Source organism: Acomys minous, assembly GCF_964271855.1.
Source record: "Acomys minous genome assembly, chromosome: 2".
Classification (NCBI taxonomy): domain Eukaryota; kingdom Metazoa; phylum Chordata; class Mammalia; order Rodentia; family Muridae; genus Acomys; species Acomys minous.
In genome coordinates this window covers 125,744,847-125,767,510 of record NC_140484.1, presented here as the reverse complement: position 1 = coordinate 125,767,510, position 22,664 = coordinate 125,744,847, and the positions used below count along the sequence as shown (strand labels likewise).

At 41.4% G+C, this 22,664-nt stretch overlaps 1 protein-coding gene across 4 annotated transcripts in view; it reads right to left on the bottom strand.

Moving 5' to 3' along the window:
• The window catches only part of LOC311589550 (lysosomal Pro-X carboxypeptidase-like), a 113,475-nt gene that overhangs the window by 52,845 nt on the left and 37,966 nt on the right, over nucleotides 1-22,664 (bottom strand). For 2 of the 4 annotated variants that reach the window (XM_084768078.1, XM_084768075.1), the window contains 3 exons: nucleotides 14,688-14,852; nucleotides 13,624-13,811; nucleotides 4,335-5,035 (listed from right to left, as the gene is read on the bottom strand). In XM_084768078.1, the coding sequence (XP_084624204.1) occupies nucleotides 4,819-5,035; nucleotides 13,624-13,811; nucleotides 14,688-14,852 (570 nt within the window). In that variant the 3' untranslated portion in view covers nucleotides 4,335-4,818. Of the gene's footprint in view, nucleotides 1-4,334; nucleotides 5,036-12,892; nucleotides 13,181-13,623; nucleotides 13,812-14,687; nucleotides 14,853-22,664 lie in introns of those variants that run through there. The other 2 variants (XM_084768077.1, XM_084768076.1) reach the window with 2 other exon arrangements.

Genomic DNA, 22,664 nt, shown 5'->3' with positions numbered 1-22,664 from the left:
ATATAGTATCCTAGCATAACTGTCTTGAGAGGCTTCATCCAGCAGCTGATGTAAATAGATGCAGAAACCCACAGCCAAACAATAAGTGAAGCTCAGGGAAGTTTATGGCAGAGGGGCAGGAAGAATTAAAGGATCCAGAGAGGTCAAAGACACCACAAGAAAACCTACAGAATCAACTAACTTTGGTCCATAGAGCCTCAGAGAGACTTAACCACCAACCAGAGAACATGCATGGGACACACATAGGCCCCCTACACATATGTAACATATGTACAGCTTGGTCTTCATGTGGGACCGCTAACATCAGGACCAGGGGCTGCTTCTGACTCTGTTGCCTGCCTTTGGATCCCTTTCTTCTGAGCTGCCTTGTCTAGCCTCAATAGAAGAAGATGAACCCAGTCCTACTACAACTTGATATGTCAAGGCAGCTTGATATTCATGGAAGTATCCCCTTCTCTGAGGAGAAAGGGAGGGAAGATGAGAGTAGATTGAGATGAGATTGGACAATATCCTGAATTTCTTGGGCCTGCAAAATGATGTCCCAAAATTAACAGGAAGCAGTTTAAGAAAACTATGTCCCATTCCCCAGAGGTGGGGTGGATGGGTTGGGTAAAGGCTATGGATACTTGTTGTCATTTTAAGGGGGTTGATTATAGGAATAATAAGTAAAAATGTTGGTCTGATGTATTTTGATGCTAATTAATAAAAGGCCATCACACCTGGGCAGGGCAAATTGGATAGACATGGCTAAGGTTCTTGGGCAGGGAGAGACAGAGAGAATCTTTGGAAGAGGAGAGACTGGGGAGACCAGAGAAGAAGGAAGGCCATCATGGGTTAGGTGGAGGAGAAGCACATGGCTGGCATGGATGGAGGATTTGGCCCAGATGAAGAACATTAGCAAGTATATGGAATTATGGATGGGAGGTAGCTTGGTAGAAATTATTAGAAGCAGATGGCATGGGATATTTTATTAAGGCCTTTTATGACAATGAGACAGGTCTGCTCCTGGCAGCAACCCCATTACACTTCAAAAAGCATCAGGGAACCTCCATATGGAGTTTGCTTCCTATGTGACAAGCTAGCCACAGAACAAGAAAATGTTCTTGCTTCAACTGCAGACAGAATACTGGAAAGATTGGACAAAACGGACTCAGGAAAGTTGACCGCTGAGCTTTACAAGGATGAGGTAGATAAGCCCTTCATAATTTTTGCTTAACAGAAAATTCTGCCAGATACTCTGAGTCAGAAGACTGAATATGATGCTCCAACACTATAGAGAAATTTGGGGGGACTGCCAAGGCAGCCAACTATCTCTTCATTTTCTATAGGTTTGGAAGCTACTTGCCTGCATTTCTTATATATTCAGTTAATATTCATTCCTTCTTAAGTCTCTCATGAGGTTGAAGACTGGGTAGTTACAGCCTCACAATTAAACTTAAATTTTTTAGTATGATAGAGACTGATTTAGGTACAGAACTTTAAACTCACCAATATAGGATAGGTAGAATACTTTATCCAAGGGTGTCAAATACATAAATGTAAACCTTACCGAATAATTTTCATAATTGTTACTATTACATAGTTTATTGTTGTAAGAGAAAGAGACTTTTATTGGACTAAAAGGGGGAGATGTAGGCATAAAGTTATAGTGCACTGTGTAAAGATTTAAATGCTGATTTCTGTGTCCCCCATATCTGGTTACAATCTTTGTTCTAAGAATCTCCTGTCTCAATGTTGCATAAACACTGCTCCACAATTATTCCCTGATACGTCACTAGAGAAGCTTGACAGCCAATATCTGAGCAGGAGAAAGAATTGGGATAGACTTCCAGCTAGCAAGGGGAGGAGGAGGAGAGAGAGAGAGAGAGAGAGAGGAAGTAGCAGATTCAGCCATGGACAGAGTTCCAGGTGACGTCAGGAGAGAGAAGCTAGAGAGGAAGGCATGAGTGAAAGTATCTGAGGAGACTTGCCAAAAAGGAGACAGATTAGCTTAGATGATTAAAAATAGAGTACCACCCCTTCCAAGGCTCTTGGAACATCAGTGAAGAGGGAAGAAAAGCAAAATGTAGGGGCCAGAAGGGGTAAAGTGATGTGTAATGCCGTGTTCCATGCATTACATGACAGTTACACTCAAGCTCTCACTCAGCAGCTGTGACTACCTGGCTCATTCAAACACCAGACTGAGCCCATCAATACTCTGCCATGGAAGAGGAAGAGGCTCATAAGGCCCCACCCCCTCTCAGAAGATCCACAGATAGTTTAATGGTGTCTGGGAGGAGAGACATTTTCATCTGTGATGTAGTCAATGATAAGTTGCCTAGGCTCTTATTTTTAAAAATCCTCTCACTCATGCTTCTGTAGGCAACCCTAGTGAATCACATTGGTTCACAATTTCTTTTTAAGTCATGAAAGCAGAAGAGAAAGGATAGCAGGAATGGGGGAAAGAAGAGCCTGGGGGAACCATCACAGTGTCATAACCCAGTATGACTAGGATATACTTTGAAAAAATTTTAAAATAAAAAGATTAAGGAAACATATTAAACATTACAAAAAGTAAAGGTAAAGGTCTCAGGGGATTGGCTAGTGTTCTGTGTTTTAGATTTAGTGTTTGTTTGTTTGTTTGTTTGTTTGTTTGTTTTGAGTCATCTTGGTTTTTTGGCTAGCCTGAAAGTCATACATAGGCAAGGCTGCCCTTAAAGTTACAGGCGTCCTCTTGTCTCTGTGTCCTAAATGGTGAGATTGTATGTATATGCCCAGCCATTCTAAATAAGATTTAATATTCTGATTGATTTTCAACTTAATAAAAATTTAGTACAGAACACTTAAGTTACCTTTATACAGTATAATATAAATTATCCTGTCCAAAAAAGAAAAAGATCTTTCTTTTTAAAATTTGTTTTCTCAGCCAGATATGGTAGTGCACACCATTAATCCCAGCACTCAGGGAGGCAGAAGCAGGCAGATCACTGTAAGTTTGAAGCAGTTTGGTCTACAAAGCAAATCCAAGACAGCAAAGACTACACAGAGAAACCCTGTCTCAAAAAAACAAAAACAAAAACAAAAACAAAAAACAAAAACAAAAAAACAAAAAATTTGTCTTTTCAGAAAGATATGTTTCCTAATAATCAATATTAAATGAAATCTTGAAGCTTTTTAAGTATTCTAAATAAGTAAAAATGGGCTAAAGTCCTAAGAAAAAGAAGAATGCTTTCTATTAAAGCCCAAGCCTGCATCATATAACTTCTTAGTAGACAAAGAATAAAAACTAGTATTATCTTGACTTTAACATCTATCCCAATAGACTGTTCCCCAAGGCTGAGACAAAGTACCACCCAAATTGCTTCAATGGACAATTCATTAGAATGAGAACTGAAGACTTCCAAAGCAAGACCAAGAATTTGCTGCGTGCCAGGGAAGGAAGGGAAACAGCAATCTCCCAGTGGAAATTCTCATTTTGAAATGATCAAGCCCAAGCATACTTTTTAAAAGAGCATTAAGGGCTGGAGAGATGGCTTGGCAGTTAGAAGAGCATTAGATGTTCCCAAAGACAGGTTAAAAAAAAAACAAACAAAACAAACAAACAAATATATATATATATATATATATATATATATATATATATATATATAATTAGTGAGAAAATAAAAAAGAAACTGGGGGGAGGGGAGAACTCATTCGTCAGAGAAGAAACTGTTAGTCTCTCTGTTTCTCTTAAATGCTTGGATCCAATCTTATTTCCTATCCTAGAAAAGCCCCGTGGCAGAAAGGTCTCAGGGTAAGAGCTACTTGAAAGTTCCAACACTTTGGAAACGGGAAGGCTCCTCCATTAATTAATGTCAAATACGCTGCCTGCACGAATTCCTCTGCCTGTCTTCTGGAAGCCACACAGCAAAGTCCCCACGCACCTGCTGCTTGCCTTTCTGACGCTTAAGGCTTTAAAGACACCAGTAACAATTATATCAGAGGACAAAATACCAGAACTACATTCTGATCTTTGAATAGCTTACTCATCAAGTGTAAAGGTCTTTTTACTTTTGAAGCATCATCAGCTACCGCGACGTAGAGCCTGTTCCCATTTAAAGTGAAAGGCCAAAGAACGAGATTTTCCTAAATTGGCATAATTTAACTAAAGTACCACAAAACTGACCTCAGAAACAAAGAGAAACGGAGCAGGAGAGGGCCAGATTTCTTCTTGGCAGCTCCACAGTGGCAAATATCCCAGAACTAAGGAGAGCTGCCAAGCGGGAAAGAGAACAAGAAAGGACTTTCTGAAAGCAGCCAGCCCAGGCACACTGCCTCCCCCACAGCTGGAGGGAGACTGAGCAACACACAGGTAGGTCTGCTGTGGTCTTTATTACAGCACACTCAGAGTCAAGCATGGAGCGCAAAGGAAGCGGCCCCGTTTCCTGCATTGGCATCACCCGTCCTACCAGCTGCAGCTGCAGCATTTTAAATCCAGCTTCTGCTTTTGCTTTCATCGCAGGAACGGGGACTTGCGACGAGCCAGCGAGACTTCAGCCTCAAAACCAAGGAGGCATCCCCACTTGTGAGAGACCTGCCTCTGCCCCTCTGGTGAGTGGCAGTCAGGAACCATGCCAGTGCTGATGGCATGCGAGCTGTGGCGATGACAACACAAAGGCGGTGAGTGAGGACTGAGCAGTCACCAGGGTGGGATGGCTGCACCCACTCTCTTCTGTCTCAACCTTGGCCCAACAAATATAATGACAAATGAGAGAAATTTAAAAAAAATTACAAAAAAAAAAATCTAAGTGTGCAGGTAGAGGAACATAAGAGGAAAAGTGATTTTTTAAAAATTGTTCAGGGCTGCTTTCTGTAATTGCCAAAAAAATCTGAGATCCATTGTTTCATGTGTCTGACTTCCACCGAGCGGGCTAACTGCAAGGATGGTGGATCCGAGGCCGTGCTGAAGCGCAGATCTAAATGGTGGGCTCCCTGGGGGATGTTGACGGCCACCAGGGTATCGGAGAGGTCTTCAGTAACTCCACCCCCTGACCATGGGTCTAGGTCACCATTGCTGCGAGTGAGGGAGACAAGAAGAAGAAAGGTTGTCAGTTCTTCATGACCATGTTCAAATAAAATATGAGAATCCTTCTCTATGCGTAAACCTGAACATATAAACAACTTGGGAGTCTGAGGGTCTACTTTGTCACGTAAGAAGCCTCTTAATGCTTTAGTTTCATACTGTTTCCCCAAAACACTGGAGCAAAGAAGACTGAATCTGGTGACAGAAAAAAACAAACAAACAAACAAACAAACAAAAAACCAGCAATATGAGCAAGGGCTGATTGTGAAGCATGGGCAACGGGACCCCTGAAAGTCTGGTGAACTCATGTGGTCTGATGTTTCTTAGGCAAGTGTCAGTAACGCAGCTCCACACCCTATGAAAGTTGACAGGAAACACATCTAGGTGGACTAAAAACTGAATCATAAGTACAACAGAATGTTTTTCCAGAAGGCTTGAAATCTGTTTTCAAATGTTTGCGTCAAATCAACACAGAAGGCCACACATCTTTTGCAGTTCCTGAGACTGTTTTTTGCCAGTGTTGAAATGAGTAGAAGTGCTCCTCCTAATTTGAGTTCGTGATAATTTCAATTCCCATTTAGTGATTTGTGCATAAGTAAAGTCACCATCAAAACATGGTTCTGAAGCTTTGTCATTAAATAAGATACCACATGGGCTGGGTGCAATAGCCCATAATCTCTGTAATCCCTGTAATCCAAGCGTTAGGGAATGCAGGGGCAGGCAGATCTCTGAGTTTGAGGCCAGCCTCATCTACAAAGCAAGTCCAGGACAACCAAGGCTACACTGAGAAACCCTGTCTCAAAATAAATAAATAAATAAATAAATAAATAAATAAATAAATAAGTAAAAATGCTGCCACATAAATAGCTTTTACCATAGTATCCAATTTAGTTGTGATTTTCTTAACGTGTGCTCAGCCTTCCTGTATCAACTCACACATACCTACAGGCCAATCTGATTAAAGCAATTCTTCTGTTGAGGTCCCCTCTTCTCTTGTGTGTAAGTTTGTGTCAACTTAACAAAAATTTCACACACATATGCACACACCTCATGATGTTTTAGGTAAATTTACAATTTTGTGTTAAACCATAAAAACTCAGAAGTCTAAATCAAAAACTAACACTGAAATACCTAGGTGTAAGGATCAGGTCATATTCCTGCTTACAAGTTTTTTTTATTATTATTATATTTAGTTATTTACACATGAGCGTGGGGATGCATGCATTCCGTGGTGTACCTGTGTAAATGTGGAGGTCAGAAGACAATTTGCAGGATTCAGTTTCTCCTTTCACCACATGGCTACTCGGAATTGAACCCAGGTCCTCAGTCATCAGGTCTGTCAGCAAGTGCTTTGACTTGCTGAGCCACTTGACTGGTCCCAATGTCCCCCTTTATTGTCACTTCTTAGAAGATCTTTACCTACTACTTGAAATCTAGGAAGTGTGTGTGTGTGTGTGTGTGTGTGTGTGTGTGTGTGTGTGTGGGTGTGGGTGTGTGTGTTCTAACTTTTGTTTAGTGCATACTCCATGTTTCTGGTATTCTAAACAAAATATGAAATGCAAAAATTTCAAAAGTTACATCATCAGATAACTAGAAGTATCTCTATAATGCAGACAATCATTACTATAGGAAAAGCTTCACTAAATTCAAATTTTACACAGATTGCTACTATTATTGTCTGTATCATAAGTGTTCCGCAAAGGTCCACGTGCTGATGGCTTGGGTGTGCCTTTGAAGAGAATGATAGGACCCAGCCTCCGCTGTGTGGATGAGCATCTCCCCCACAAGGTAAATAGTTTAGCCCCACCACTTACATCCTTGCCAGGAGTTCCCAAAGAGTAAGGCTAACCAACCATGGATTAAAATGTCTAAAACTGAGCCTTTTCTCCTTTTAAGTTGTTTATTTCAGGCATTTTTCTAATACCATGTCTCCCAGCTTTCCCAAATATTTTATTATCAAAATGCAGCTACTCACATCACAGTTCCTACATGGAAGTCTACTTAGACATCTCAAGCATATCACGTCCCAAGTCTTCGTCTTCTTAGTCCCCATTAATGGCAACTCCCATAGTTGCTTGGGTCAAAGATTTGCTTCCATTCTCTAGCCTTTGTTTAACCCTAATCTGTCAACAGATCAGCTGTATCCTAAAATACATTCAGAATCTGACCCCCTTCTCACACCACTGCCACACCACAGCCAAGGTTTCCATTCTTTCTCTCTACAACCCGATCCCAAGAAAGCAGTCATTTCCTTCTCTAAATCTGAATTAGTCTGTTACTCCACTGCTCAAAATATTCAAGTTTTTCATCTCATTCAGTGTAAAATCTCAAGTACTTCCTAGAACCAGCAGGCTTTTACATTCCCTAAGCCTCTGTGGCCTCTGTGAACCCATCTGAGTGAGTGTCTCCCTCACTAACCACTAAGAACATTCCAGACCGAAGATTTCCTTCCTCTGCTGGAGTACCCTTCCTTCCCACCAGCCTCACGGCTGGCTTCTGCACTTAGCCAAGTGATTTTGCAAAAGCTACCATTTGGCAAGGTATTCCTGGTATGTATGTATTTGTATATATGTGTGTGTGGCTATGTGTTTGTATGTATATATGTCTCTGTATGTGCATGTATGCATGAGTGCATATGTGCATGTGCGTGTATATACAAATGTTTATGTATGTATATGTGTACTTATGTGTGTGCATTATGTAAATGTATTATATACATGTGTGTATTGTATACATATGCGTGTGTATGTGCATAAATGTATTGTGTGCTTCTGTATGTGTGTATACATGTGTGTGTGTGTGTGTGTGTGTGTGTGTTCCTTGTATCTCTGATACTTTCCTTCCTTCCCACACTTCATTAGCCTCCTCCCTGGCTTATTTTTCTTTTTCCTTAGTATATTTGTTGATACTGCCTTGTTTTATTACCTGTCAAACAAGGCCCTACAAAGTTGAAGATTTGGGGTTCTTCTATTATGTGTCTAGTGTCTAGGACCAGCTGTGGCTCACAGTAGGAGCCAAACAAATACTTAAAGAAATTAAGTATCACTTTATCTGTTGTTTACAGAAATTAAGTATCAGATTATCTGTTGTCTCACACTAGAGGTCCCCCAGAGGACATGTGAGGAAATGTTTGCAGGTTCATGAACACATAATCTCTTCAATATTTTCTGACATGCAAGAGCAGAGTCCATTTAAATAACTAACACAAATGCACACCCAGCCTTTCTGCTGTGTCAGTAGAAGGAAGAACATCAGTATAAGTTTTTTTTTCACCTTTATTAATTTATTCTTGTTACATCTCAATGGTTATCCCATCCCTTGTATCCTCCCATTCTTCCCTCCCTCCCCTTTTCCCCTTATTCCCCTCCCCTATGACTGTTCCTGAGGGGGATTACCTCCCCCTGTATATGTTCATAGGGTATCAAGCCTCTTCTTGGTAACCTGCTGTCCTTCCTCTGAGTGCCACCAGGTCTCCCCCTCCAGGGGACATGGTCAAAGGTGAGGCACCAGAGTATGTAAGAAGGACATTCTAGTGGGACTCTAGATGAGAGAATCATGGGAGAATGGCAAAGTAGAAGGATCCAGAGGGTCCTAGAAGCCTACAAGTAGAACATTATGACAGGCAGATTTGGGCCCAGGGGTCCCTCTCAAACTAAGGCACCAGGCAAGGACAATACAGGCGGTAAACCTTAAACCCCTACCCAGATCTAGACAATGGACAGAACACTCTCCACAGTAGAGTGGAGAGTGGGATATTACTTTCTCACATACTCTGGTGCCTCACCTTTGACCAGTATAAGTTTTAAATCATTACTAAGCTACTTGACTTCTGGAAACCTCAATTCCTATACATACTATAAAAAAGAAATTATTTAAAAAGTCTTTCTCATACAGATGTTAAGAGGCCAAAGTTGAATAATACAGATGGGAATAAGGCACAAACCGTAACATACCACACAAATGTCCAGTTCTTAAAATTATCATCCTACACTGTAAGCATGGGTAGCGGTAATGTCTCCGGGTGGTAAACAAATCATGAAATGATTCAAAACTTATTCATAAAAATTTAATCAGAACACAAATTCTATCAGCCTTTTCTAGATAAGTGCACTGCACAAACTGAATTGGAAAATAAACATCCAATCATGCTAAGTGTAAATGTGTTTGAAATATAACTGTAAATTCCCTTTTCCATCATATACTCCTCTTAAAGGAAAAAATGTTTAGCTGTAACTTACTAATATCATTTTGTGGGGCTGTGGGGAATTACCCACACTTTACTGGTTTTGTTAAAAATAAAGGTTGGTTTCTCTTGAGAGAATAGCCTTTTTCACTGCTCCGGTTTGACAGGCTCAACCCAGACAGGAAATGCTCCATTATTTGCAAAACAAAAAAGTCCCCGAAGCCACGTGGTGAACAAGCTGCCTCTGATTTAAAAGGTCATCTGAAGCACCTGGTGACTTAGCAACAGTGTCTGGCACCTCTGAGAGACCTATCGTGCATGTGGACCTGGATTTCTCAGTTCTGACCTGTGTAAGCTATGCCAGCCATTGGGAAATCTAAAAAATAAAATAAAATACCGCTTTCCTGGGAGACTGCAGGTAGCTGGGTAAAATCCCCAACAACCAGCCTCGCTTAATCACTGACCATAGTTGATTTGTCTGTGGAATGATATTAGTTCTTCATGGAGTCTCTTCTGAATCACCATTCGTGAAACAGTCTATGGGTTTTAGAAAACACAAATCCTCCCAAGAAAACCACTGTACAATGAAAAGAACTGCCGAAGAGGGGCTGTAACAGCTACTATTTATTGAGGCCTCAGCTCCCCAGCAAGTGTTTGCTGAGCACCTACCTTGTGTCGGGAGCTCATTGGCCTAATAGGATCAAGAGACAACAGTACAGATAAAACTCTGTCCCCATTGCAGTTACTTCCATAACAATCTATTTACTCCTCAAGTAAGTGTGTTAGATAACTGTTATTATTTCTCAATTCCATAATTTAGCAATTTGTCCAAGGTCATGTATTTAATTATGGGATGAACAAAAGGACACCCAAGCTGCATCTGACTCTTTAACTGCAAACCTGAACTGGAAAACTTCCAATCCAGCAATTTCATATTGAACTTTCCAACCAAAGAAGCCACCATACTTGCATGTTTCTGTGTGTCAAGCTATAGGGAGAAGCATGAACACAAGATATTGTCCATGTGTGCTGGGGGTTGGCCTATCGTATTTTGATGCTAATTAATAAAAAACCATCACACCTGGGCAAGGCAAATGGGATAGGTGTGGCTAAGGTTCCCGGCCTTGGAGAGACAGAAAGAATCTTGGGACGAAGAGAGACCAGAGGAGAATACAGGAGAAGAAGAGAAGCACATGGCCAGTATGGATGGAGGATTTGGCCCAGATGAAGAACATTAGCTAGCAAGTATATGGGATTATAGATGGGAGGTACCTTAATAGAAATTATTAGAAGTAGATGGCATGGGATTGGGGCAGGGATCCCATACCTGCCTCACTATGGGAAGTAGTTTAGGGGACTGATATCTGCCCTGCCCCAGGTTAACTAAGGCTATTTTAAAATATAACAGGTGTCTGTGTCTTGATTGATTGCTAGCAGGTTAGAAAGTATTGTTGTAATAATAATAAGTATATGCCAAATAATAAACATTGTTAGGCCGTACTGGTAATTTGACAACAACACTTGTGAACTTGTACACATGTCCTCACTCAACACACACAGAATATACACCAGATACACCAGAGGTTATTCTTTTATTTATGATTGAAGCAGTTTCAGAAATGCAGAAGTGTGTGTGTGTGTGTGTGTGTGTGTGTGTGTGTGTGTGTGTGGTGTGTGTGTGGTGTTTCTGTTTCTGTGTCTGTGTCTATGTATGTGTCTGTGTCTGTCTGTGTGTGTGTATCCATGTGTGTCTATGTGTGTGTGTGTGTGTGTATTTCTGTATGTGTCTGTGTGTCTGTCTGTGTTTCTGTGTGCATATCTGTTTCTGTGTCTATGTATGTGTCTGTGTGTCTTTGTGTCTGTGTGTTCATGTGCACATCTGTTTCTGTGTCTGTGTGTGTGTTTCTTTGTGTCTCTGTGTGTGTGTGTGCATGTGAACAACTGTTTCTGTGTCTGTGTATATGTGTGTGTGTGTCTGTCTGTGCATCTGTGTGTGGGCCTGTGTGTATGTTCTGGACAGGATAGGAACAACATACAGATGTAAAGTGCATGGGAGTATGAAGACTTTGTTTTACTTTTTACATACATGTAGTTTCTAGGCTTGAATCTGAGTACTTAGTATTTTGCAGGGCTAACTTTTATTTAGTTTGAGATTTTTCTGAAATAGGGTCTCACTAAGTTGCTAAGTAGACAAACCTGCTGCCTAAACTTGCTGAGTGGTGGGGACTAACAGGCTGCACCCCCCAGGTCTAACCTGGCTTAACTCATTTAAATATGACAGCAGCTCTGTGAAGTGGTAGTGCTTCTCTTATTTTTCACAGGACAAGCCTGAGCGTCAGACATCACAGGTCATTTCATTTGAGACAGGCTCCCTTTACTTTTGTGCAGCTCTCTTAGACAGCCATTCCTTATACTGAACTATGATGACCCACTGGCCCCTGAAATGTCTCTCGTAAAATCTGGCCCCACTTCCAGTGAGAGTGAAGATAGTGCTCATGACAATTTTGAATACTATCAGCAGGCAAACAGATAACTAAAAGAAGTGTCTGTAGTGGATGGATGCAATCAGAAAGGAGAGTGTATTTGACCAGAGCTCATATATTAAACATGCAAGCAAAGGATAAAGATTCTACTTAAATACATTTGATCTTCCGTTTTATTATAAAGTCTTTTCTTCACGAGTTTAAAGTTGTGGGTGGCAGGAGAGCTATATGAACAGTCCCTAAAAATAATCTCCAGGTGGGAAACCAAACTGACAACATTCTTTCTCTTCTGGTAGAACAGAGATGAGCTTAGAGTCCCAGTGTTCAGCATTGGTATGTGAGAACTTAATCTCCACTAGTAATAAGATTCGTAATAAAAGATAGGTCCTTTGGAGACATGATTGACTTACCTTGGGATTATCATCAAAAGGCTGAAATAAACCAAACATGGTGCAACACTTCTTTAATCCCAGCACTTGGGAGGCACACGCAGGTAGATCTCTGTGAGTTAGAGGCCAGCCCAGTCTATGTTGTGAGTTCCAGGCCAGCCAGGGCTACATAGTGAAATGTTGTTACAAACAAGCAAACAGGGCTAGGAGAAACTAGCTTAGGTTCCTTTTCCACTCTTTTCTTCCATACATGACCACAGCCTTCAAGGTGCCATCTTAGAAACAGAGATTACACCTTCACTAAACACAGAACCTGTCAGAATCTTCCTTTTAGATTTCCTGGCTGACACAACTGTGATCAATAAGTTTACACCGCTTATAAATTGCCCAGTCTCAGATGTTTTGTAACAGCAGAACTAACGATGAAGTCAGACTCTGAGGCTTATACAGCTAATAGACAGTAAATGGATTTATTTGTTCAATTACTACTTTCCCAGCCGAACTGAATAATATAGTTTTGAAGAGTCCAACTAAGAATGAGAAGTACAATGTAAAGAAATTAAACCCAAAGAAGCTGTCTGTTTTGTCAGAATGCCTCGCCTTTTTTTTTTTTTTTTTTTTTTTTTTGAAACAGGTATCTGTTGGGTTAGAAAATAGCAGGCGTCTGACAGTCACAGGCTTAAATATAGCACGGCTGGAAGCAACCTTCAGCACTTCTCACTGTTAGTGCGCAGAGGGCCCAGTCCGACTCTTGTTTAAGAAAGTATAAAAAGAATGATGCTCAGAAATTCCACCACAGCTCTAATAAAGATGTATGCGTTGGCATCCACAGACTTTCAGAGCTATCCTCCCCAGGGCTAGGCATAATACACAGCTTCCTGCATAATAGACAGGTACTCTTACTGCTGAGCTATGTTTCCAGCCATGGAGAACCTTTCAATTATCTGGTTGCCAGCTGAATAGCTGACAACCGAGCCAGACATGAAAAAACGTGATGTCACCGTCGCGTATACATAGAGCTGACGCAGACGCAGTTAACTCTGATGTGAACCAGCATCAAACGTGTGACTTCTTGAAACCACTGAGGAAGAAGAGCAAGTGGGTGCGTAGGCCTGAGGAAGGCAGCTTCTGTAAATGTCTCAACTCTGTGACTCCCAGCATCTCCCTGAGTGGAAGGAGGGCTCTCGCGACTACTTCCCGAAGTAGCTGTGAGGATTCTGGGTAATTTGTTTAAAGCGCCTCACGTCTTACAAAACTTGAAAGGAATTAGAGTGGTCATTTCAAAAGTAACTGCTGAACCACTGTGGGATATTATTGTTACAGTTACTAGCCATAATGACGCCAACTGGGAACAAACGCTGAAGTTTTGCTTCATGCTGGAGAGGTTTTAGTAGGAAAGCCCCATAAGCTCTCTACTGTAGTCTAGGTTTCTTTACTGCCCTGCACTTTCCTAACCCTATTCTCTCGGCCATTCTGCAAGGGTCCCAACAACCAAAGTTCCCCCTTGAGACCAGCAGAACTCACCTGAAAATGATGTTTGAATGTGAGAGAATGTTTTTGCCTCCGTATAAGGTAGTGATCCAGGAAGGTCGTGGCCTCACACCCCACTGTTTATAACAGTCATCAGAATACTTTTGCAAATCCCACGCATGGGGTTCAAACATGTCATTGATGCCATTAGTGCAGAAAGGCAGGACTATTTCCGTGCAGGTCTAAAAGCAAACCGGGAAAGGAAATAAGATGAATTATCCAAGATCGCTCAGCTGGTGAGTAGCTAAGCTAGGGCCTCGACTTGCAATTACGCTTCAGTCCCCCCACCCACCCACCCCAACCTCGTACATCCCTGTCACGCAACTCCTCAGTTCCCATAGAAAGGCATGGCTGAAAGGTCACAGAACTGAAGGAGTGCTCTCCTTTTCTTTGCAAGGAGCATTCTTTCACGTCTATGATCATATTTAACTCCCAAGTCAACCTTAGGAGAAAAGCATCTTCACCACCACCACCATTTATTCTGTGAAAAGCATCTTCATCACCACCACCACCACCATTTATTCTGTGAAAAGCATCTTCATCATCACCACCACCACCACCATTTATTCTGTGAAAAGCATCTTCATCATCACCACCACCACCACCATTTATTCTGTGAAAAGCATCTTCACCACCACCACCACCATTTATTCTGTGCAGATACAAGCACGCTGGCACAGAGAGAATCAAGGTGGGCATCACTTTTCTTCATGGAGCCACACAATGCCTCTGTTCTAGGACTTGTCAAGGTCTACTACAGTGTTATTGTCTCTAACTTTCTCACTCTTTTCTGATGAGATCCTGTTATCTATGACTTTATCTTTGAATCATAAGAGAGCCTGATCCGTGATAACCACGCACTGAGCGTCTGCTGAGTGGGTGAGTAAGTGAAAGAAATGAATGGATGGACTAACGAACTTACCAGCAACCGCACAGTATAACACAACAGCGCCTAAACTCGAATGAAGGTTAGGTGATTAAACTCTCGTCTGGTCTCTCTTGTACCACAACTGTATCAGCAAAGAACAAAGCCTGCCCCAAGAGTCATACATGCTCACCTGGTACCCCCAAACCCGGGATCCCAAATTGGCAATTGCTGTTTCTGAAATATTATTGCATTTGGACTGTCCTGAGTAATTATAATACACATTCAGGGCTTGGTAAATGTTCTGAACCAGCAGGGAGTCGGACATGTAGGGATTTTTCAGGTACTGGCACACTACCTGTCATTTTGGAGAGATAAACAGAGGAAGAGGCAGATATAAATATAAAATTATAGTTTAATAACACAAAGAAGAAATGTGATTATAATTTGATCATAAAGCATTCTTAAACATCTAGCTGAAGCCAGGATTGGCAACAGTGATTTCCAGAACAACCAAAAACAAATCTAACCACGCTCCTTAAGTTTTTCTGTCTCTTGAGTATAATTCTCCTAAACAAACTCCAGAAACTAGCAAACATTTTGAATTCTCCACGCACTGCAGAAATAATGCAGACATTTTCATGCTGTGCAAAGCCTTACCTAGTTGCCACCCCAGCTTAATCTGTATAGCCTTTCCAGGGCAGGAAAACCATTTCCCACCTCATTCTTTCACGCCCCTGCTCATCCTCAAACCCTTTTTCTCACTTTTCAATTAGGTGAATGCTGGCCAGGTCGTCCTTTTCAATGTCCGGCTCAAATATTCCCTCCTTCCTAAGGTCGTTCTCATCTGTGTTTTCAAGTCTGAAGGAGCCAAACTGCTCTCTCCTTGGTGCTCCACTATACTCTGTTTCTGTTTTTATCGCAACCCCTATAATGCTGTCTACACTCATTTGATTCTACACTATTTCCCATGGTGCTTATCAAGGTCTCAGATAACTAAATGTTTGCGGAGTGAAGGACTGGGCTTTTTATTTATTTATTTATTCATATTACATCTAAGTTGTTATCCCATCCCTTGTATCCTCCCATTCCTCCCTCCCTCCCATTTTCCCCTTAATCCCCTCCCCTATGACTGTGACTGAGGGGGACCTCCTCCCCCTGTATATGCTCATAGGGTACCAAGTCTCTTCTTGGTAGCCTGCTATCCTTCCTCTGAGTGCCACCAGGCTTCCCCATCCAGAGGACGTGGTCAAATATGGGACACCAGAGTTCATGTGTAAGTCAGTCCCCACTCTCCACTCAACTATAAAGAATGTCCTGTCCATTGAACTGGGCTTTTTTAATTAGCGTAAAAGTATTGGGTTTGGGTTTGGCATTTCAAAGGAAAGCTGTCCCCTCTCCAGTCCCCCATTCCCGTGTTATTCTTTCGTGCCCACGTTCTCCCATCAGCCTCCTTTGCATTTTCACTGAAGGGTTATATTTTTATGAAAATTTACAAGCTTTGTTATGGGAAAACAAATGGTTCCTAGTTCCAACATCTGCGGTGCTAGAGCCAAGCCATGTCATACAACCACCCAGCTCACACACACTCCCTCACCAGCCTATAATAAATGTCTAAATCCCAGCTCTGAAAACATCACAGACAATACTCTAGGTCAGGAGTCAAAATGGAAACAGCTCAGAGGATGGATAGGAAACTTTCCAAGGTACAGAAATAGTTCATATCTTCATAGGAGACTGACTTACATAACCAACACACACACACATACACACACACACACCTGTGTATTCTGCTATATGTAGATTTCTATTCCCTTCAGAAAAGAAGAATCATTATATATAACTGGAAGGAGGAACTTTGGGAGCAGAATGGTATAAGCAGGGATGAAACACAGAGAGACATTAAGAGAGGGAGAGAGAAAAACCAATATTAAGCATGCATGAAAATTTCATTACAAAGTCAGTTACTCTATATGTTAAATTAAATTGTTTAAAAATTATCATACAGTAGGCCTGTGTGTAGTGGCGCACACCTTTATTCCCAGAACTTGGGAGGCAGAGGCAGGCAGATCTCTATATGTTCGGGACCAGCCTTGTTCTACATAATAAGTTCCAGGATAGCCAAGCCTATACACTGAGACTCTATATCAATAATAATAATAATAATAATAATAATAATAATAATAATAATAATGCATCATAAACTAATGTTGAACTCTAGTTGATAATACAAAATGTTAATTATTTAGGAGGAGTTGTGTAGTGGATGTAAATATGTTTTTGTTTTGATCCCAAGAGACTTGTGAGAGAACAGGTAATGTTTGTCCACTAGAAGAGGAACTGCCTCTTTCAGGGTCATGGTCTTTGCCAACTGATAAACATCCTAGTATGGACTCTGGGAGGATATGTGTGTGTGTGTGTGTGTGTGTGTGTGTGTGTGTGTGTGTGTGTATGTGTGTGTGTGTGTGTGTGTGTACATGGAGAGAGAGAGAGAGAGAGAGAGAGAGAGAGAGAGACAGAGAGAGAGACAGAGAGAGAGACAGAGAGGAGAGAGAGAGAGAGAGAGGTCCCGAAAGAAGAGGCTTGGCTTTTGGTTTGGGATTTTGGCATTGCTTCTTATTGTTTGGCTGCTCATTGCTCTGCTTCAAGACACTCCTAGAGAGAACTCCTCCACAGAATGCTTCGAGGTCTGACTGCTGCTCTGGGTTCCAGATGCTGCAGTTGCAGTCACCTTTGATGAATTGCTGGTTTGTTGTTTAACAGGTCTGCTGAAATCCTAAGTACAAAGAATGGAATCACTCCAAGGAACTGAGTCTAAAAAAGTCTACTGTGTGCCTCACACATGCAGACATACACACACACACACATACACACACACACACACACACACACACACACACACACACACACAACATGAAAGAAGAGGCAGCTCTCCATATTTGCTAAAACATGACTTCTTAAATTTGTTTGCTTAAGAACACGAAGTCCCAGTTAATAGTCCATGGAGGAATTGTCATGAATGGGCCGAGGCAGTGGCTCACTTGGTAAAGTGAATTGTTTTATAAGTATGAAGACCTACGTTTGACCCCCAGAAGCCATGTAACCTCTTTTCACTCCTATCTAGGGTAAATGGGTTGGAAAGGAGATATATGCATTAAAGAACCCCAAATAAAGTAGCTTTGAAAAAGTTCAAAGCCTACAGAGTTGTCTACAATTTACTTTGAAGTGTACTAAAATTAGAACAGATAAAAAGATTGCTGGATGAGTGTGATAAGTCAAATATACTGAAATATTATTTATAAAACTTAGGAAGTAAGGGCTAGAGATGTAGTTCAGTTTTGGAGCACTTTCTTAGCATGTTCAGCGTAAGTTTATGGGTGTTCACTGTCCAATATCTTTCAGCTTTTCTGTATATTTGAAATATTTCATAATAAAACATATAGGGAAAAATCACAAACAATGGAATCATAACTGAACCATAGCAAAGCCTACTGATTATTAAGCCTTGAGTTTATAACCAATACATCATACCATTCTCAAAATCGCCTACCTACCTGATAGATTATTGTTCATACTTTGCCTAGAAGAAACTGACTATAAGGTTAAATCACTTTATTCCAGTTCACCAGCTAGCAAAGAGTAAAACTGAGATTTATTCCTGTGGATCTCTCCTTCTGAAATCGATATACTATCCACTGCACAACACTCATAGGAAAGTGCCTCCTCAGGAAAACACAAATAGCTTCTACGGCAAAGCAGCTCAGCCTGCATCGTACCCGGTCAACAATTTAACATGACTTCAGTGAGTGTTCACTTCCCATTTCATATGGGAAAAAATACGTAAAGTATACAAATCTGATTAAAAGACGAGATTTGTCTAGAAAAGGAGGCAGGAAGGAAGAAGCCCTGTTCTGCCTCAAAAAGAGGTCCTGGATGGAGGATAAAGCCTGGGCTAGGGACACACCCCTGGTCAAGAGAGAAGGCAATGAAAAGGAAGTGTCCAGTCCTCCTCACCATGCTGCCTAGCACTGGTGTACAGCATTACTTTCCTGAAAAGCAGAGAAGAAATAAATTATAGGAAAAATTCTGTGCCTTTCCTTGGTAATATTTCTTTCTTTCTTTCTTTCTGTGTGTGTGTGTGTGTGTGTGTGTGTGTGTGTGTGTGTGTGTGTGTGTGTACACGCACACATTCTCACATGTACCAAAGGTTCACTTTAGGTTTCATACTGAAGAACCCAGTTCATTTTTTTTTGAGACAGGGTCCTATTGGTCTGGAGCTTATCAGTTGTTAGGCAAGACTATCCCAGGGATCCTCCTGCCTCAGCGTCCCCAAGCCACGATGTCCAGCATTCTTACATGGCTTTGGGGGTCAAACATAAGTCTTCATACTTATAAAACAATTCACTTTACCAAGTGAGCCACTGCCTCGGCCCATTCATGACAATTCCTCCATGGACTATTAACTGGGACTTTGTGTTCTTAAGCAAACAAATTTAAGAAGTCATGTTTTAGCAAATATGAAGAGCTGCCTCTTCTTTCATGGTGTGTGTGTGTGTGTGTGTGTGTGTGTGTGTGTGTGTGTGTCTGCATGTGTGAGGCACACAGCTATGTGGGAGATTGTGTGCACATGTGTGTAGGTACATAGGCTGAAGGCTGACATCAAAAGTCTTCCTAAATCCCTCTTTGTCTAAGTCATTGAGGCCTGGTCTCACTAAAATGGCCTGTCTACACAATCAGCTTGACCTAAGGGTCCACTGTCTGCTGAGTGCTGAGATGACATGTAGTTTTAGAAATTCTGAATGTGAGAAAAATCACAAAACACATTATCTTAAAAGAAATTAAATACACCTTTTAAAAAAACCAGCTTTAATACCAGCACACAGGAAGCACAGGCAGATGGATCTCTGTCTTTGTCAGTTTGAGAGCAGCAAGTTCCAGGACAGCCAGAGCAACACAGTGAGAGCCTGACTTAAAACAAAACAAACAACCGCAACAAAACTATGAGGCCAAATACAATAAATCAGTGGGGAAAGCTACTTACTGTAAAGCCTGAGGACCTGAGCTTGAGCTGAAAACCCACATGGTAGAAAGAGAGAACCAACTCCCACAAGTTGGCTTTCAGATGCATACTATAGCATACACACCCACAGACACAACACACACACACACACACATGCACGTGCAAGCGTACATGCAAACACAAATAAATGTAAATTTTTAAAGGAAAAAGTAACTGTAAGGTCATAACTATATACTGTGCCCATGTTCAAGGCGTACACAAATAGATCTGTACTAAACTGGAAGTACAAACCTACTGCGCCTAAAGCCGTAGGAAATGCCATCTAATGAAAAGTTACAAGACAAAGCAAGTGGTGATTTATTATTCTTTCAACTCTTTAATTATTCATGGAAACTCCCTAACATTTAAATTAAATGTTAGTTCCCTAACATTTAAAATTGCAGTTTTCTCAGAAAGCATTCCTAAGATGCACAGCAGTCACAAATAGCCAAATGGTTCTGAAGCTAAGAGCTAAGGGCTGTACAGAACCATCCACCACCACCAACTGACCCCCCCCCCCCCGACTCCTTTCTAAATTGGGATGTCCTCAGCAGACTCAGCTCTTTTCAGGGCCTGCACGGAACTAGAGCAGACTCAGAGGAAAGCTTTCTGTTCAAGCAGTGTGGTGGATGAGGCCAGCAGATGATGCAAGCTAGGCAAGAGAAAAGAGGGGCTGATGTGCAAATACCTAAAACTCCTGAAAGGCACAGTTGCAAGTGGGTATGACTCATGTACTGGCATTAGACTCCCCCACCCCCTTTTACAGCAGGAACACTGGGCCTCTGTTGAGGGAAGAAAAGGAGTCCTCATGAATAGCCATCTCTACAAAGAGCAGTTATTGTCTCTTAAAAGACACAAGCGTGGCTGGAGGCTGGCACCAGATAACAATACCTGGGTTTCTGCAGCCCCACAACATAGAGGCCAGAGCCCTGGCCTTTACTGACAGAAATTCCATTGACCCGATTAGAGCCAGTTTTGGGCCCACTGGCCTTCTGAGAGGACTGGGTTCAGTTCTAACCATCAACTCTTCAGAAAGACACTCACCAATGTAAAACAATATGGGGAGGAGCAGTGAGGCTGAGGAGCCCAGGACCAGAGGCCTTAATAGTGATTACTTGAAACATTGTAACTTTTTATTATTACAAATAAGCCTGTATATCTCTATGGCTAAATCTTTACCCTTAATGACTCCAAGATACATTCTTATAGGAATCATTGCTTCATAAGAGACAAATATTGTAAGGCTTTCACTAGATCCTGTCTAGCTACCTTTATATAAAGGAAGTCCAAATTTATAGTTTCCTTGTATACTATTTAGAATGCCCAAAGCTTCAAAACACACTGCTGTACTAAGGATGCAGCCTCCATACTATTTCCTGACTACTCATCAAGGGTACAGTGGTTCCAAGGGAGATAGTCATATATTCTTTGATCAGATGTATAATGTGAAAAAATGCATAAAGAGAGGGAGAGAGAGAGAGAGAGAGAGAGAGAGAGAGAGAGAGAGAGAGAGAGAGAATCGTTCACCAAATTGCCCAAGCTGTCTCCAAACTTGGAGTCTTCTTGCTCCAGCCTCCCAAGTAGCTAGCCTGTTGCACCAGGCCCAGCTTTCACATTTATCATCAAAAAGTATGCTTTTAACTGTTTGGTTGCCTTTATATATTTTAGTTGACTTTTTAATTTTAAAAAACTAAAGAGTCATTTTACTGCAGTATAAGTTTAAATACATTTCCAATAGGTTTTTTTTTTAATTAAAACGGTACATTAACAGGACACTAGATGCTAGCCACTTGAATCAAATACAATTAATTTACTTTATTTTTCCTAGTGTAAGTAAACACTCAAGAAACATTTTTTTTAAAAAATATAAGAGACTGGAAAGGTGGCTTAGTGGTTAAGAGCATCCGTTGCTCTTGCAGAGGACCTGGGCTTGTTTCCTAGCCCCTCAGCTCACAGCCATCCGTAACTCCAGTGACCACACACCTGGTGCTCTCTTCTGTAACCCTTGGGCATCAGATATGCACACGGTGCACCTACATACATGCAGCCAAAACTATCATACACATAAAAATAGATCTAAGAAGTTTTAAAGAACATTATAAGCCCATTTTAATAACTCTAGTTTTTAAAAGTACAGAAAGAGGGGCTGGAGTGATGGCTCAGTGGTAAAGAGCACTGGATGCTCTTCCAAAGGACCCGGGTTCAATTCCCAACAAACACATGGCAGCTCACAAGTGACTGTAACTCCAGTGCCAGTGGATCTGACTCCCTCACACAAACCTACATGCAGGACAAACACCAAGGCACATTAAATACATTTTTTTAAGTACAGAAATAGTGTAGAAGCCAGGGGTGTCGGCACAAGCCTACAGCCGCAGCTCTAGGAGTGCTGAAACCAGAGGAGCACATGTTCCAGGCTAGCCCAGGCTACAACACTGTACTTCCTCACAAAAAACTCAAGAGATCTAGAAAGTAGAATGCCCATGCAATGTGAAACTGATCAGCTCTGCATCCCAATGTAAGCTGCCTTTTCTGCCAAAACATAGGTACCTGTGCCTAGGAGGATAAGTTTTTGAATGAAAGAAAATGGAGCTAGGCCAGAGATACCATTCTTAAAAAAGGAAAAAGTTAGTCTTCAAAAACAAAAAGGTCAATCTTCTCTCCAGAGTATGGCACCTCCAGCCCTCCATTAGAAGAAGGATTAAACTGATACATTCAACTCTTCGGCCAGACTTTCTTTCTCTAAAGCTCCAACATCCTTCTCACACTGCCTCAGATAATCACATTAGCTTTGTCAGTAAAAGCTCTCTTTTCATAGAATGCATCTAAACCGCTTAAACCACCCAGAGAGAGTGCATACATTATCAAACGCCAAGACAAACGGAAGAGATTTTCCCTTTTGTGGCTTACTATTTCACCGTGTGTCTGCATGCTCAGAAGACTAAGTTAAAAATGGGAAGATATTTGACTGGTTACCAGATAAAAGAAAGACTAGAAAAATTAAGGAACTACACAGCCTTCTTTAAAAGTGTTTTCTAAGCTAAGAAGAGGCATGGTGGTTTTGAATGTGGCCTGAACTGTCAAATGGCATGATTTTCTATTTCTTTTTTC